At 44.4% G+C, this 18,507-nt stretch overlaps 1 protein-coding gene across 1 annotated transcript; it reads right to left on the reverse strand.

Annotated features, from left to right (window-relative positions):
• Nucleotides 1-10,001: 10,001 nt before the first annotated feature.
• On the reverse strand, nucleotides 10,002-12,512 carry LOC116359766 (early nodulin-75-like). Its single transcript, XM_031813313.1, has 4 exons — nucleotides 12,487-12,512; nucleotides 11,890-12,042; nucleotides 10,428-11,612; nucleotides 10,002-10,044 (listed from the first exon to the last, which is right to left on the reverse strand). Exons 1-4 carry the CDS (start codon nucleotides 12,510-12,512, stop codon nucleotides 10,002-10,004), a joined length of 1,407 nt encoding a protein of 468 aa, XP_031669173.1.
• Nucleotides 12,513-18,507: the final 5,995 nt, after the last annotated feature.

The following is an 18,507-nucleotide window of genomic DNA, read 5'->3' on the forward strand; positions in this document are numbered from 1 at the left end:
ATGTACATTGATAACTAACTTTAACATTCATTTATCCTGCAATAGATGTGATTCAAATGGTAATGTACCTTTTTGTCTTCTAATGCCTCTTAAAGGGGAAAGTCATCTAAAAGGAACTGAATGTAATCAGATTATGTTACTGAGTTTGGGTAATCCAAAGTTACTGATTACAATTTTGGACAGGTAACTAGTAACTGTAACAGATTACATTTAGAAAATAACATACCCAGCCATGTTGCTCTCACACACACCAATACCAACACCGATCGTTCATGTACAACTATTTTGCTCTTTAAAAATGTGACATATAGCTCATGAGACTATGTTGCAACCTAATAACAGACCAGAGTTCCATGTTTGGTTGATTCTCTGAAACAGATGTGTTAGAGCTGGGTTTGGAACAAAAGCCTACACACCCGACCAGTAGTGGAGAGCGCAGGTTTAATTGGTGGATCAGGAGTTAATTTAAGCAGATTAGACGACATAGATGACAAGATACTCTAGCGGTGCATCGGTCGTTAGGGGCGACGGGGCGAGAGCCAATTAGCTGATTAAACCGCCCAGCACAGCCAACATGCAGCAGGCTGAGGGGAGGGGCACGGTGATTGAGGAGGAGGTGGGAGGGGGAGTGTTTGTGTAGCTTGTCAGAGAGTTGTCGCTGAATGAGTGAAATGTCTTCATCAAATTGGAGCCATTACCATGTCAAAAGGAGAGGATGGTGTTTAAAGGAGGGGAGGAGAAGACGAGAGGAGCAATGTGTGCCGATCTGTACACTCACGGCTGCTCTGCAGATGATCAATCTGATACGCACACACACACACACACACACACAAATCAAATGTTATTAGTCACATGTGCCAAATACAATACCTTACAGTGAAATGCTTATTTGCAAGCCACTAACCAATAATGCAGTTTAAAAAATACAAATAAGAATTAGAAATAAAAGGAACAAGTAATTAAAGAGCAGCAATAAAATAACAATAGACTATATACAGGGGTACCGGTACAGAGTCAATGTGGAGACTATATACAGGGGGGTACCGGTACAGAGTCAATGTGGAGACTATATACAGGGGTACCGGTACAGAGTCAATGTGGAGGCTATATACAGGGGGTACCGGTACAGAGTCAATGTGGAGACTATATACAGGGGGTACCGGTACAGAGTCAATGTGGAGACTATATACAGGAGGTACCGGTACAGAGTCAATGTGGAGACTATATACAGGGGTACCGGTACAGAGTCAATGTGGAGGCTATATACAGGGGGTACCGGTACAGAGTCAATGTGGAGACTATATACAGGGGGTACCGGTACAGAGTCAATGTGGAGACTATATACAGGAGGTACCGGTACAGAGTCAATGTGGAGACTATATACAGGAGGTACCGGTACAGAGTCAATGTGGAGACTATATACAGGGGTACCGGTACAGAGTCAATGTGGAGACTATATACAGGGGTACCGGTACAGAGTCAATGTGGAGACTATATACAGGGGGTACCGGTACAGAGTCAATGTGGAGACTATATACAGGGGGTACCGGTACAGAGTCAATGTGGAGACTATATACAGGGGGTACCGGTACAGAGTCAATGTGGAGACTATATACAGGGGGTACCGGTACAGAGTCAATGTGGAGACTATATACAGGGGGTACCAGTACAGAGTCAATGTGGAGACTATATACAGGGGGTACCGGTACAGAGTCAATGTGCGGGGGCACCGGTTAGTTGAAGTAATTGAGGTAATATGTACATGTAGGTAGAGTTATTAAAATTACTATGCAGAAATAATAACAGATAATAGCAGTGGTGGGAGGGGGGGGGGTAGTGCAAATAGGCAAATAGTCTGGGTAGCCATTTGATTAGATGTTCAGGAGTCTTATGGCTTGGGGGTAGAAGCTGTTTAGAAGCCTCTTGGACCTAGACTTGACACTCCGGTACCGCTTGCCGTGCAGTAGAGGAGAGAACAGTCTATGACAAGGGTTGCTGGAGTCTTTGACAATTTTTAGGAACTTCCTCTGACACCGCCTGGTATAGAGGTGCTGGATGGCAGGAAGCTTGGCCCCAGTGATGTACTGGGCCATACGCACTACCTTCTGTAGTGCCTTGCTGTCGGAGGCCGAGCATTTGCCATACCAGGCAGTGATGCAACCAGTCAGGATGCTTTTGATGGTGCAGCTGTAGAACCCTTTGAGGATCTGAGGACCCATGCCAAATCTTACAAGTCTCCTGAGGGGGAATAGGTTTTGTCGTGCCCTCTTCACTTTGCGCTTGGACCATGTTACTTTGTTGGTCATCCGGAACAGCTGGTGCTCTCATGCATATTTCCATGTTATTTGCCTTGAAGCGAGCATAGAAGTAGTTTAGCTCGTCTGGTAGGCTCGTGCCACTGAGCAGTTCTCGGCTGTGCTTCTCTTTGTAGTCTGTAATGGTTTGCAAGCCCTGCCACATCCGACGAGTGTCGGAGCTGATACACATACTTATGTAAATGTACATTCAGCCATTTAGTAGATGCTCTTATCCAGAGCGAATTGCAGTAGTGAGTGCAGACATGTTCATACTACTAAATCTACTCAAACACTTCCAAACACACACACCCCATGTCTCCACACACACACACTCTGTGCGTCCTGGCCCCGCCCGGGCGGGCCCCTTTACCGTAAGCCTGTTTAATTTTCCTGAAATAGGGCTGTGACAGCTCAGTCATGCTGATGAGATGGGCTGAAGAGAGTGGCAGCCTGTCAGAGTCTGTCTCATCTGTCTCCTTACTGCTGACCAGCCTCTCCTCATCTCCTCAGCCCTGTCAAATCATCACACACACTCTCACCACCACATCTCCGTCCTCACTTACACACTTTACAATAGAGAACCTTGGCTAATCTACAGAGGTGTGTGTGTGTGTGTGTGCGTGCAGTCATGTATGTGTGTGCATGTGCACTAGTGTGTGTGCATGTGCGTGCGTACTAGTGTGTGTGTGTGTGTGAGGACTAAAGCAATAACTGAGAGCAGTTTTTTATTTCACCTCTAGTGATTGTTATGGGTCCCTCTATCACCTGACCCGGATCAATTATGCTAATTGGATACTGCAGTGACACCATAAGGCTGTAGAGAGAGAGAGACAGAGACAGAGACAGAGAGAGAGAGAGAGAGAAAGAGAGAGAGAGAGAGAGAGAGAGAGAGACAGAGAGAGAGAGAGAGAGACAGAGAGAGAGAGAGAGAGAGAGAGCGCGCGAAAGGGAGAGAGAGACAGACAGACCGAGAGAGAGAGAGAGAGAGAGAGCGAAAGGGAGAGAGAGAAAGGGAGAGAGAGAAAGGTAGAGAGAGAGAAAGGGAGAGAGAGACAGAGAGAGAGAAAGGAGAGGGAAAGGGAGAAGGGTGAACGAGAGAAGGAAGCGAGAGAGAGGTGAGCGAGATGAGGGGGAAAACAGCCTGTTTGAGGATAGCATATTACTTAGGACATATTGATGTACGGTATAGAATATTACTGATGTCATTTCCACCTGTCAGTCATGTCTGAATGCCGATAAACCCACAGCCATTACATAAATGAGATGTTGACGGCACCGTCTCTGTCTGCATAACCATATACACACGCCACAGAGCTGGGACCAACACTTGTCTGTTATTTCAGGTCCAGATCATAGAAGTGTAACAAGTAGTCAGCCTCTTAAATAAGGTGATCGTGACCCTGTGGGGTTACGAAGGTGATCGTGGCCCAGTAGGGTTGATCAAGTGATCGTGACCCCAAAGGGTTAATCAAGTGATCGTGACCACAAAGGGTTAATCAAGTGATCGTGACCCCAAAGGGTTAATCAAGTGATCGTGACCCCAAAGGGTTAATCAAGTGATCGTGACCCCGTAAGGTTAATCAAGTGATTGGGTTATTAAACCTATGGGGTCACAATCACTTTATTAGGGTTAACAAAGGGATTGTGACCCCATAGGTTTAATAAAGTGATTGTGGCCCCATAGGTTTAATAAAGTGATTGTGACCCAATAGGGTTAATAAAGTGATTGTGACCCCATAGGTTTAATAAAGTGATTGTGACCCCATAGGTTTAATAAAGTGATTGTGACCCCATAGGGTTAATAAAGTGATTGTGACCCCATAGGGTTAATAAAGTGATTGTGACCCCATAGGGTTAATAAAGTGATTGTGACCCCATAGGTTAAATAAAGTGATTGTGACCCCATAGGTTTAATAAAGTGATTGTGACCCCATAGGGTTAATAAAGGGATTGTGACCCCATAGGTTTAATAAAGGGATTGTGACTCCATAGGTTTAATAAAGGGATTGTGACCCCATAGGTTTAATAAAGTGATTGTGACCCCATAGGGTTAATAAAGGGATTGTGACCCCATAGGTTTAATAAAGGGATTGTGACCCCATAGGTTTAATAAAGTGATTGTGACCCCATAGGTTTAATAAAGTGATTGTGACCCCATAGGGTTAATAAAGTGATTGTGACCCAATAGGGTTAATAAAGTGATTGTGACCCAATAGGGTTAATAAAGTGATTGTGACCCCATAGGGTTAATAAAGGGATTGTGACCCCATAGGTTTAATAAAGTGATTGTGACCCCATAGGGTTAATAAAGTGATTGTGACCCAATAGGGTTAATAAAGTGATTGTGACCCCATAGAGTTAATAAAGTGATTGTGACCCAATAGGGTTAATAAAGTGATTGTGACCCCATAGGGTTAATAAAGTGATTGTGACCCCATAGGGTTAATAAAGTGATTGTGACCCCATAGGGTTAATAAAGTGATTGTGACCCCATAGGGTTAATAAAGTGATTGTGACCCAATAGGGTTAATAAAGTGATTGTGACCCCATAGAGTTAATAAAGTGATTGTGACCCAATAGGGTTAATAAAGTGATTGTGACCCCATAGGGTTAATAAAGTGATTGTGACCCCATAGGGTTAATAAAGTGATTGTGACCCCATAGGGTTAATAAAGTGATTGTGACCCCATAGGTTTAATAAAGTGATTGTGGCCCCATAGGGTTAATAAAGTGATTGTGACCCCATAGGGTTAATAAAGTGATTGTGACCCCATAGGTTTAATAAAGTGATTGTGACCCCATAGGTTTAATAAAGTGATTGTGACCCCATAGGGTTAATAAAGTGATTGTGACCCCATAGGGTTAATAAAGTGATTGTGACCCCATAGGTTTAATAAAGTGAGTGTGACCCCATAGGGTTAATAAAGTGATTGTGACCCCATAGGTTTAATAAAGTGATTGTGACCCCATAGGTTTAATAAAGTGATTGTGACCCCATAGGTTTAATAAAGTGATTGTGACCCCATAGGGTTAATAAAGTGATTGTGACCCCATAGGTTTAATAAAGGGATTGTGACCACATAGGTTTAATAAAGTGATTGTGACCCCATAGGTTTAATAAAGGGATTGTGACCACATAGGTTTAATAAAGGGATTGTGACCACATAGGTTTAATAAAGTGATTGTGACCCCGTAGGGTTAATAAAGGGATTGTGACCCAATGGGGTTACTAAGGTAATTGTGACCCAATAGGGTCACTAAGGTGATTGTGAGCCCGTAGGGTTAATATTGTGACCCCGTGGGGTTAATAAAGTGATTGTGACCCACATCCTTTTCCTTTTCTCATTTTGAAATAATAGAGACTCATGAATGAAAGGGTGAGTGTATGTTGAAGACAGAAACAGAAAGACAGAGAAATAAAGACAGAGAGAGAAAGAGAGGGAAAGACAGAGAGAGAGAGAGAGAAAGAGAGAAAGAAAGACAGAGAGAAAGAGAGAGAGAAACACAAAGAAAGAGAGAGACAGAAACAGAAAGACAGAGAAATAAAGACAGAGAGAGAAAGAGAGGGAAAGACAGAGAGAGAGCGAGAGAGAGAGAGAGAAAGAGAGAGAGAGAGCGAGAGAGAGCGAGAGTTAGAGAGCGAGAGAGAGAGAGAAAGACAGAGAGAGAGCGAGAGAGAGAGAGAAAGAGAGGGAAAGAGAGAGAGAGCGAGAGAGAGAGAGAGAGAGAAAGAGAGAGAGAGAGAGAGAGAGAAAGAGAGAGAGAGAAACAAAGAGAGAAAGAGAGAGAAAGACAGAGAAAGAAAGACAGAGAGAAAGAGAGAGAGAGAGAGAAACACAAAGAAAGAGAGAGACAGAAAGTGTGTGAGAGACATGAGGACATTGGATATAGTATATAACTTATAGCTTAGTTCTGTTCAAACAGAGCATGGAGCCACTCTGACAGCCCTTTTATGCTGTCCCCCAGACGGATGTCAACGGCTTAGCCCCCTTTGAATCCGGGTCTATGGCACAAAAGCTTGCAACATGGCGCCGTGCCAATTTACACACTCACAGAGCTCAAATGCCACTCGTTTTAACAGTACGCATATTCATCACAGTTAGCTACAAAACCAGGAAATACATTAGCCACAAGTCAGCATAACACTCAATTGTCTATTTAGATCTTGCTTGAAAAGGCCAACTACTAGTTAAATACAGTATACGTAGGTACTTAAAGGGAGGGAAAGAACACAATCATATGTCAATTAGATCAAACAGTCAAACACTGGATGTGAATAGGATTAGTTAGCGGCTTTGAGATGTCAGTGGTAATTTGTGTATATTCTCCTGGTCAAAGAGCAACTGGATTGACTCATAGGCCTTTGTACATACTTAGTATTGGGTCAAGCCAGGTGTATAGAGGTCAAGAATACGATTATGAATGTTTCCTTCTTCCTTGTTCTCCGCCTTTAATTGTGCAATCCGGGATTGGTACGTTATTTTTTTAAACTTTAAAGTTATTGATATAGCATATACTGCCGCCATGGATTGTTGAAGAATATAACTTATTCAAGCCTCATGAGGTTAGTTCAACTGTCCAACCGATCAGAACCCAAAATATAAGCCTGTTTTACTCTATGTAAAGTCGTGGCCAAAAGTTTTGAGAATGACACAAATATTAATTTCCACAAAGTTTGCTGCTTCAATGTCTTTAGATATTTTTGTCAGATGTTACTATGGAATACTGAAGTATAATTACAAGCATTTGATAAGTGTCAAAGGCTTGTATTGACAATTACATGAAGTATATACAAAGAGTCAATATTTGCAGTGTTGACCCTTCTTTTTCAAGACCTCTGCAATCCGCCCTGGCATGCTGTCAATTAACTTCTGGGCCACATCCCTGACTGATGGCAGCCCATTCTTGCATAATCAATGCTTGGACTTTGTCAGAATTTGTGGGTTCTCAATGGGATTAAGGTCTTGGGAGTTTCCTGGCCATGGACCCAAAATACCAATGTTTTGTTCCCCAAGCCACATAGTTATCACTTTTGCCTCATGGCAAGGTGCTCCATCGTGCTGGAAAAGGCATTGTTCGTCACCAAACTGTTCCTGGATGGTTGGGAGAAGTTGCTCTCGGAGGATGTGTTGGTACCCTTCATGGCTGAGTTCTTAGGCAAAATTGTGAGTGAGCCCACTTCCTTGGCTGAGAAGCAACCCCACACATGAATGGTCTCAGGATGCTTTACTGTTGGCATGACACAGGACTGATGCTAGCGCTCACCTTGTCTTCTCCGGACAAGCTTTTTACCAGATGCCCCAAACAATCGGAAAGGGGATTCATCAGAGAAAATGACTTTACCCGAGTCCTCAGCAGTCCAATCCCTGTACCTTTTGCAGAATATCAGTCTGTCCCTTGTGTTTTTCCTGGAGAGAAGTGGCTTCTTTGCTGCCCTTCTTGACACCAGGCTATCCTCCAAAAGTCTTTGCCTCACTGTGCGTGCAGATGCACTCACACCTGCCTGCTGCCATTTCTGAGCTCTGTACTGGTGGTTCCCTGATCCCGCAGCTGGATCTACTTTAGGAGACGGTCCTGGCGCTTGCTGGACTTTCTTGGGCGCTCTGAAGTCTTCTTCACAACAATTGAACCGCTCTCCTTTGAACCGTTCTTGATGATCCGATAAATGGTTGAGTTAGGTGCAATATTACTGGCAACAATGTCCTTGTCTGTGAAGCCCTTTTTGTACAAAGCAATGAAGACGGCACATGTTTCCTTGCAGGTAACCATGATTGACAGAGGAAGAACAATGACTCCAAGCACCACCCTCCTTTTGAAGCTTCCAGTCTGTTATTCGAACTCAATCAGCATGACAGAGTGATCTCCAGCCTTGTCCTCGTCAACACTCACACCTGTGTTAACGAGAAAATCACTGACATGATGTCAGCTGGTCCTTTTGTGGCAGGGCTGAAATGCAGTGGAAATGTTTTTTAGGGATTCAGTTCATTTGCAAGGCGAAGAGGGACTTTGCAATTTATCTGATCACTTCATAACATTCTGGAGTATATGTGAATTGCCATCATACAAACTGAGGCAGCAGACTTTGTGAAAATTAATATTTGTGTCTGTCACGCCCTGGCCATAGAGAGGCTTTTATTCTCTATTTTGGTTAGGCCAGGGTGTGACTAGGGTGGGCATTCTATGTTCATTTTCTATGTTTTGGATTTCCGTGTTGTTTGGCCGGGTGTGGTTCTCAATCAGAGGCAGATGTCTCTCGTTGTCTCTGATTGAGAACCATACCTAGGTAGCCTTTTCCCACCTGTGTGGTGTGGGTAGTTATTTTCTGTTTAGAGTGTTTCACACCTGACGGAGCTGTTTCAGTTGTGCTTTTGTTGCTTGTTGTATAGTGTTCAGTTTTACCATTAAAATGACAAACACGTACCACGCTGCACCTTGGTCCTCACCTTCTTCCACCAACGGCCGTTACAGTGTCATTCCCAAAACTTTTGGCCACGACTGTAATTGTAAACAAACACAGTTAAGTTTCAAAACATGGTTAAAACTGTATTTGATAAGATGTACGGTTAGTCCTTGCATCCATAGCTCTGTCTTACATAAAACAAGTGGATGGGTGGCCGATTTTTAAAAAATCCCGGATTACACCTGTAAGGGTTGTACATTGACATTTGGGATTATAACACTGCAAAAATTTGTTTGGCAAATCCAACCAACCATTGCGTTCACCTTTTCAGTTGCCAAGGAGACAATAATAGTTCTAAATCCATATCATCATCCACCGAGTCTCCCAGTCTCACCTTGTCTTGTGCTGGTCTACAGTGCAGAGGTGAGTGATCCAGGGGGAGAGGGGGACTGGTTGTCTCTTGTGTGTAGGGAGGGGCTGCCGTTGGGGGTGGTGAGTGGTTTAATTAGAGCGAGTGCCTGGTCTCCGCCTGGTCCCTCGTCCACATTACAACATGCTGCCAGGGGTTAACTGGACTGATAAATGGGCCCTGACACACGCACGCACACACACACACACACACACACACACACACACACACACACACACACACACACACACACACACACACACACACACACACACACACACACACACACACACACACACACACACACACACACACACACACACACACACCACACACACACATACACACAGAATACATCTGTTTAGTCAAACGACCCTCACACTCTCACTCATGCATCCATACACTACAGTCAGACGTGTACACACATACACACACACTTTTACCTGGTCCTCTGTGGTCAGCCTGTAAGACGGTAATTGAAAGATGCCCAAACGAGCGCTCGTTAAGTCCCTGATTGGGTAGCACCCTTAACGACCCCGGCCCAGCGCCGTGACCTCTGGTGACTGGGCGTAAAAATGGAACTACCGTCTCCATTAGGTTTGAGTGTCTGCATCTGTCTAGGATAACTCTCTCACCTCATCTCTCTCCTACTAATCAGACTTCATGTTCTTTTCCGTTGACAGTACAGATTTCAGATGTTAATACTTTTAGGTGCCTTCGTCTTGCTTACATTATAATATATTGGAATACATTTTTAGCATAAATCATGAAAGGAAAACAGAACGATCCCTTGCTCTGGTTGCGAGGATTTGTGTGTGAGTGCATGTGTGTGTGCATATGTGTGTGTGTTACAGAGACGTGCCACTAGTGTGTGTTTCTTCATAAATCATGTGTCTTAATCAAAGGAGGCCTGGGCCATTAATAACAGTGTGGTTGGCCTGACGACAGAGCACAATGTAGCATAATGAAACTATTTATTCCATAATGCTGCATTGTCACCGCAGCCACCAGGAAGAGGAGGGGAGGGGAGGGGGAGGGGGGAGGGGGAGGGGGAGGGGGAGGGGGAGGGGGAGGGGGAGGGGGAAGGGGAAGGGGAAAGGGAGAGGAGAGGGGAGGGGAGGGGAGGGGAGGGGAGGGGAGGGGAGGGGTGGGGAGGGGAGGGGAGAGAAAGGAAAGAGCGACGGGAGAGGGAGAGGGGAGGGGGAGGAGAAGAGGGGTGATAAAGGGGGTTGAAAGATAAGTCAGGGTTATGATGGGGAGAGAAATAGATGGAGGAAAAGTGAGAGAGAGGGATGAAGAACGAGTGGGAGAAAAATCAGACACAAGGTTGGGGTTTGAGGTGTTGGATGAGAACACAAGGTTGGGGTTTGAGGTGAGGGATGAGAACACAAGGTTGGGGTTTGAGGTGTGGGATGAGAGCACAAGGTTGGGGTTTGAGGTGTGGGATGAGATGAGAACACAAGGTTCGGGTTTGAGGTGAGGGGTGAGAACACAAGGTTGGGGTTTGAGGTGAGGGATGAGAACACAAGGTTGGGGTTTGAGGTGAGGGATGAGAGCACAAGGTTGGGGTTTGAAGTGAGGGATGAGAGCACAAGGTTGGGGTTTGAGGTGAGGGGTGAGAACACTAGGTTGAGGTTTGAGGTGAGAGATGAGAGCACAAGGTTGAGGTTTGAGGTGAGGGATGAGAGCACAAGGTTGGGGTTTGAGGTGAGGGGTGAGAACACTAGGTTGGGGTTTGAGGTGAGGGATGAGAGCACAAGGTTGGGGTTTGAGGTGAGGGATGAGAGCACAAGGTTGGGGTTTGAGGTGAGGGGTGAGAACACTAGGTTGGGGTTTGAGGTAAGGGATGAGAGCACAAGGTTGGGGTTTGAGGTGAGGGATGAGAGCACAAGGTTGGGGTTTGAGGTGAGGGGTGAGAACACTAGGTTGGGGTTTGAGGTGAGGGATGAGAGCACAAGGTTGGGGTTTGAGGTGAGGGATGAGAGCACAAGGTTGGGGTTTGAGGTGAGGGGTGAGAACACTAGGTTGGGGTTTGAGGTGAGGGATGAGAGCACAAGGTTGGGGTTTGAGGTGAGGGATGAGAGCACAAGGTTGGGGTTTGAGGTGAGGGGTGAGAACACTAGGTTGGGGTTTGAGGTGAGGGATGAGAGCACAAGGTTGGGGTTTGAGGTGAGGGATGAGAGCACAAGGTTGGGGTTTGAGGTGAGGGGTGAGAACACTAGGTTGGGGTTTGAGGTGAGGGATGAGAGCCCAAGGTTGGGGTTTGAGGTGAGGGATGAGAGCACAAGGTTGGGGTTTGAGGTGAGGGATGAGAGCACAAGGTTGGGGTTTTAGGTGAGGGATGAGAGCACAAGGTTGGGGTTTGAGGTGAGGGATGAGAGCACAAGGTTGGGGTTTGAAGTGAGGGATGAGAGCACAAGGTTGGCGTTTGAGGTGAGGGGTGAGAACACTAGGTTGGGGTTTGAGGTGAGGGATGAGAGCACAAGGTTGGGGTTTGAGGTGAGGGCTGAGAGCACAAGGTTGGGGTTTGATGTGAGGGATGAGAACACAAGGTTGGGGTTTGATGTGAGGGATGAGAGAAAGAAGAAGGAGGGAAGGGTCAGAGAGCGACACAAGGAGAGTGAACAGGACAGAGAGGTGGCAGGGGGAGGAGGGAGGCAAAAGGGGGGAGTACAGAGTTTTAATTAGCTATTGAAGTTTCATGTTGGGCGAGGAGCGGGACAGGGCGGGAGATACATCTTCTATTGACAGCTGCAGCCTTTCAGCTTGTCACCAGGCCTGACAGAACGGGCAATTCTAGGATTTCTAATTCCTCAGTTAGCGCCACTCCTCGCTCCGGTCCCGTCCTGCCCTGGCACTGCTGGACCACTTCCTGAACAGAAACACAGTAACACAACACCGGCTCGGCCTGGACAGAGAGGAGAGGTGTAGTGAAGCTAGAGGTGACACAGGACAAATAGGCATTAAATAGAGATTCAGCAGCCACAGGTAGTGACTGTTATAGCAGTGTTATAGAAGTGTTATAGCAGTGTTATAGCAGCGTTATAGAAGCATTATAGCAGCGTTATAGAAGCGTTATAGCAGTGTCATAGCAGTGTTATAGCAGTGTTATAGCAGTGTTATAGAAGTGTTATAGCAGTGTTATAGCAGTGTTATAGCAGCGTTATAGCAGTGTTATAGCAGTGTTATAGCAGTGTTATAGCAGTGTTATAGCAGCGTTATAGAAGCATTATAGCAGCGTTATAGAAGCGTTATAGCAGTGTCATAGCAGTGTTATAGCAGTGTTATAGCAGCGTTATAGAAGCGTTATAGAAGCGTTATAGCAGTGTTATAGCAGTGTTATAGCAGCGTTATAGCAGCGTTACTAGTACTAGTCTTACCATAATAACATCTCCATCACTACCATTGTGTCATATTTGCAGGTTGAATTCACGTTGGTTGACATTTCAATCAAATATCAACCAAATGTGGATGTTGGTCTGATGTCTTTGCCCCATTTGTTACTTACAGCCATTAACATATCATTGCTTTTCCAGTCTCCTTTAGTTAGATGACCCTGTTGATTAAACCTACCTGCTGCATCGGGGGACGGGCTGCTCAGTTAAACCAATTGGACTCCAGGTCTGAGAAAGATGAGCTCATTGACCTTTCACCTTTTAAACAGGTCATCTTCTACAGGGAAGGAGGAAGGGTAGGGAGGGAGAGAGGAAGGGAGGGAGGGCAGAGGAATGACAGATATGTAAAGATTCACGAGGAGGACACACACATAGTCAGATGGACAGCCTGTCTGAAGGGTTAATTAGGCATGGAGATGATTGGATCAGGAGCTGAGACACACTGTGACATCATCTATCATTGACCTCCAGTAACAGACACTACATAAACATTACTCACACTGGTATCGTCAGCCATTTTCATCAGAATACACTTTAAGCAGTAGAGACCAAATGGGTTCAAGAGCATGTAGATGATAGACTCTACATCACATCATATCAGTTCTATATAATACATGTCTCTGACTCAGAATGTTCTGGAACGTTGGGCCGTCCTGATCAGGGGCAAGGTCTCCTGATAACAGAATAGCAAAGTCGCTGTGACCCAATCTTGTCACAGCTAAGGTAATGTTATCCTCATCGATCAATTCCAAGCCATCACAAAAAGCACCAAAGCCTTGATTTACCCATACGACAATTTCATAGAATCGACAAAACTTCACTGGTCAACTATTGATAAACCAATTGATTAAGCGATTTATTTTCACATTTTACCCCTGCGATTCTCTACCCATTTTGAGATGGATTGAATATGAGGTGACATTTTCTGGAAGTTAACACTAGCCAATGATTGGTTTGCTTTCGCCAATGAACAATATTTATCACTTTGAAGGACTCTTTCATCTACACCAGTAACCAATGTTCCCTCTAAATTGCGCACCTCCTCCAGGACTGCCACGCAAAATAAATGCCAGAATGTGCAGAGACGCAAGATATTGAACTTCACTGAGTTCGCCCCATTAGCCTGCACTTTATAGATCAATGTTCTGTGATTGAATCAACATTATATCAGTCCCTTTTCAATGCAACAAACCAAAACATGATTTTGTTGTAGGCAGAGTCAGAACGCAACCGAGTAGAATTCTATTGGCACGGGTAACTAACGAGTGGACTTTTAATCAAGGGAGAGAGAATGCGCTTTTCATATCAGTTCAGATCAGTGCACAGAGCCGCGCGTGTTCACATTTGTTGATATTCTTTGCTATTTAACAAGTTATTAGCCCAGGTATAGATAAGTATAGGTCAGAAATGTGGAGTTCCTGCTCCCTACAAGAGCACAAAACCTGTAGGTTTCATTTTAAGCTGTCTTTGAAAAGCCAGTCAGGTAAAACGTTTATGTCTTAGTTAAAGGGACAGTGTGGTATTTTGAGACAGACTTGAATATGCAATAATGCCAATAGGCAGAGGGGTAGTCTACATTGTCTAATTCTCTGTATGGTAATAACAATTCATTTTATTTTGTAAAGTGATCTCTTGCATCATACAACACAATGCAATGTAAAGTCACCTATTTGGCCCATGGTGTTACAGACCACGTAAAAAAATATTAATTCAAGCCCTTCAAAATATTTTTGAAAGTCTCAAGCAATTTAGGCCTGCATTGAACACCACATATAGACTACTGTATGGTATATCTATCACGGCCGTCATAATGAGGAGACCAAGGCGCTGCGTGGTAAGCGTATATAACTTATTTAATGAAAGAACAAACACTGAACAAAACAAACCGTGGCACTATATGACTAGTGCAGAACAGGCAACTAAACATAGAATAACAACCCACAAAATACCCAAGGAATATGGCTGCCTAAATATGGTCCCCAATCAGAGACAACGATAAACAGCTGCCTCTGATTGAGAACCAATCTAGGCAACCATAGACATAAACTCCTAGACATACAAAAAACTCTAGAAAATACAAAACTAAACAGACCACCGTTGTCACACCCTGACCTAACCAAAATAATAAAGAAAACGAAGATAACTAAGGTCAGGGAGTGACAATATCATAGAAATCTAAAGGTATCTCCATGTGAAAATGTTATGGGATTTGCTCCATAGATTTTGTTGTTAGGCCTACATTATGCTCCAATCCCCAGAATAGCCTATTGGCTACTGTCTAAAACTGTAAGGATACAACCTATTGGCTACTGTCTAAAACTGTAAGGGTACAGCCTATTGGCTACTGTCTAAAACTGTATGGGTAAAGCCTATTGGCTACTGTCTAAAACTGTAAGGGTACAGCCTATTGGCTACGGGTCTAAAACTGACAGCCTATTGGCTACGGGTCTAAAACTGACAGCCTATTGGCTACTGTCTAAAACTGTATGGGTACAGCCTATTGGCTACTGTCTAAAACTGACAGGGTACAGCCTATTGGCTACGGGTCTAAAACTTTAAGGGTACAGCCTATTGGCTACTGTCTAAAACTGACAGCCTATTGGCTACTGTCTAAAACTGACAGGGTACAGCCTATTGGCTACTGTCTAAAACTGACAGGGTACAGCCTATTGGCTACTGTCTAAAACTGACAGGGTACAACCTATTGGCTACTGTCTAAAACTGTAAGGGTACAGCCTATTGGCTACTGCTTAAAACTGACAGGGTACAGCCTATTGGCTACTGTCTAAAACTGTATGGGTACAGCCTATTGGCTACTGTCTAAAACTGTAAGGGTACAGCCTATTGGCTACGGGTCTAAAACTGACAGCCTATTGGCTACGGGTCTAAAACTGACAGCCTATTGGCTACTGTCTAAAACTGTATGGGTACAGCCTATTGGCTACTGTCTAAAACTGACAGGGTACAGCCTATTGGCTACGGGTCTAAAACTTTAAGGGTACAGCCTATTGGCTACTGTCTAAAACTGACAGCCTATTGGCTACTGTCTAAAACTGACAGGGTACAGCCTATTGGCTACTGTCTAAAACTGACAGGGTACAGCCTATTGGCTACTGTCTAAAACTGACAGGGTACAACCTATTGGCTACTGTCTAAAACTGTAAGGGTACAGCCTATTGGCTACTGCTTAAAACTGACAGGGTACAGCCTATTGTCTACTGTCTAAAACTGTAAGGGTACAGCCTATTGGCTACTGCTTAAAACTGACAGCCTATTGGCTACTGTCTAAAAGTGTAAGGGTACAGCCTATTGGCTACTGGCTACTGTCTAAAAGTGTAAGGGTACAGCCTATTGGCTACTGTTTAAAACTGACAGGGTACAGCCTATTGGCTACTGTCTAAAACTGTAAGGGTACAGCCTATTGGCTACTGCTTAAAACTGACAGCCTATTGGCTACTGTCTAAAAGTGTAAGGGTACAGCCTATTGGCTACTGGCTACTGTCTAAAAGTGTAAGGGTACAGCCTATTGGCTACTGCTTAAAACTGACAGCCTATTGTCTACTGTCTAAAACTGTAAGGGTACAGCCTATTGGCTACTGTCTAAAACTGTAAGGGTACAGCCTATTGGCTACTGTCTAAAACTGTAAGGGTACAGCCTATTGGCTACTGTCTAAAACTGACAGGGTACAGCCTATTGGCTACTGTCTAAAACTGTAAGGGTACAGCCTATTGGCTACTGTCTAAAACTGTAAGGGTACAACCTATTGGCTACTGTCTAAAACTGACAGGGTACAACCTATTGGCTACTGTCTAAAACTGTAAGGGTACAGCCTATTGGCTACTGTCTAAAACTGACAGGGTACAACCTATTGGCTACTGTCTAAAACTGTAAGGGTACAACCTATTGGCTACTGCTTAAAACTGACAGCCTATTGGCTACTGTCTAAAACTGTAAGGGTACAGCCTATTGGCTACGGGTCTAAAACTGTAAGGGTACAGCCTATTGGCTACTGTCTAAAACTGTAAGGGTACAGCCTATTGGCTACTGTCTAAAACTGACAGGGTGCAAACCTATTGGCTACTGTCTAAAACTGTAAGGGTACAACCTATTGGCTACTGCTTAAAACTGACAGCCTATTGGCTACTGTCTAAAACTGTAAGGGTACAGCCTATTGGCTACGGGTCTAAAACTGTAAGGGTACAGCCTATTGGCTACTGTCTAAAACTGTAAGGGTACAGCCTATTGGCTACTGTCTAAAACTGTAAGGGTACAGCCTATTGGCTACGGGTCTAAAACTGACAGCCTATTGGCTACGGGTCTAAAACTGACAGCCTATTGGCTACTGTCTAAAACTGTATGGGTACAGCCTATTGGCTACTGTCTAAAACTGACAGGGTACAGCCTATTGGCTACGGGTCTAAAACTTTAAGGGTACAGCCTATTGGCTACTGTCTAAAACTGACAGCCTATTGGCTACTGTCTAAAACTGACAGGGTACAGCCTATTGGCTACTGTCTAAAACTGACAGTTTACAGCCTATTGGCTACTGTCTAAAACTGACAGGGTACAACCTATTGGCTACTGTCTAAAACTGTAAGGGTACAGCCTATTGGCTACTGCTTAAAACTGACAGGGTACAGCCTATTGGCTACTGTCTAAAACTGTATGGGTACAGCCTATTGGCTACTGTCTAAAACTGTAAGGGTACAGCCTATTGGCTACGGGTCTAAAACTGACAGCCTATTGGCTACTGTCTAAAACTGTATGGGTACAGCCTATTGGCTACTGTCTAAAACTGACAGGGTACAGCCTATTGGCTACGGGTCTAAAACTTTAAGGGTACAGCCTATTGGCTACTGTCTAAAACTGACAGCCTATTGGCTACTGTCTAAAACTGACAGGGTACAGCCTATTGGCTACTGTCTAAAACTGACAGGGTACAACCTATTGGCTACTGTCTAAAACTGTAAGGGTACAGCCTATTGGCTACTGCTTAAAACTGACAGGGTACAGCCTATTGTCTACTGTCTAAAACTGTAAGGGTACAGCCTATTGGCTACTGCTTAAAACTGACAGCCTATTGGCTACTGTCTAAAAGTGTAAGGGTACAGCCTATTGGCTACTGGCTACTGTCTAAAAGTGTAAGGGTACAGCCTATTGGCTACTGTTTAAAACTGACAGGGTACCGCCTATTGGCTACTGTCTAAAACTGTAAGGGTACAGCCTATTGGCTACTGTCTAAAAGTGTAAGGGTACAGCCTATTGGCTACTGGCTACTGTCTAAAAGTGTAAGGGTACAGCCTATTGGCTACTGCTTAAAACTGACAGCCTATTGGCTACTGTCTAAAACTGTAAGGGTACAGCCTATTGGCTACTGTCTAAAACTGACAGGGTACAGCCTATTGGCTACTGTCTAAAACTGTAAGGGTACAGCCTATTGGCTACTGTCTAAAACTGTAAGGGTACAACCTATTGGCTACTGTCTAAAACTGACAGGGTACAACCTATTGGCTACTGTCTAAAACTGTAAGGGTACAGCCTATTGGCTACTGTCTAAAACTGACAGGGTACAACCTATTGGCTACTGTCTAAAACTGTAAGGGTACAACCTATTGGCTACTGCTTAAAACTGACAGCCTATTGGCTACTGTCTAAAACTGTAAGGGTACAGCCTATTGGCTACGGGTCTAAAACCGTAAGGGTACAGCCTATTGGCTACTGTCTAAAACTGTAAGGGTACAGCCTATTGGCTACTGTCTAAAACTGACAGGGTGCAAACCTATTGGCTACTGTCTAAAACTGTAAGGGTACAACCTATTGGCTACTGCTTAAAACTGACAGCCTATTGGCTACTGTCTAAAACTGTAAGGGTACAGCCTATTGGCTACGGGTCTAAAACTGTAAGGGTACAGCCTATTGGCTACTGTCTAAAACTGTAAGGGTACAGCCTATTGGCTACTGTCTAAAACTGTAAGGGTACAGCCTATTGGCTACGGGTCTAAAAC

This window comes from Oncorhynchus kisutch, unplaced genomic scaffold (assembly GCF_002021735.2).
Source record: "Oncorhynchus kisutch isolate 150728-3 unplaced genomic scaffold, Okis_V2 Okis05a-Okis16b_hom, whole genome shotgun sequence".
NCBI classification, from domain to species: domain Eukaryota; kingdom Metazoa; phylum Chordata; class Actinopteri; order Salmoniformes; family Salmonidae; genus Oncorhynchus; species Oncorhynchus kisutch.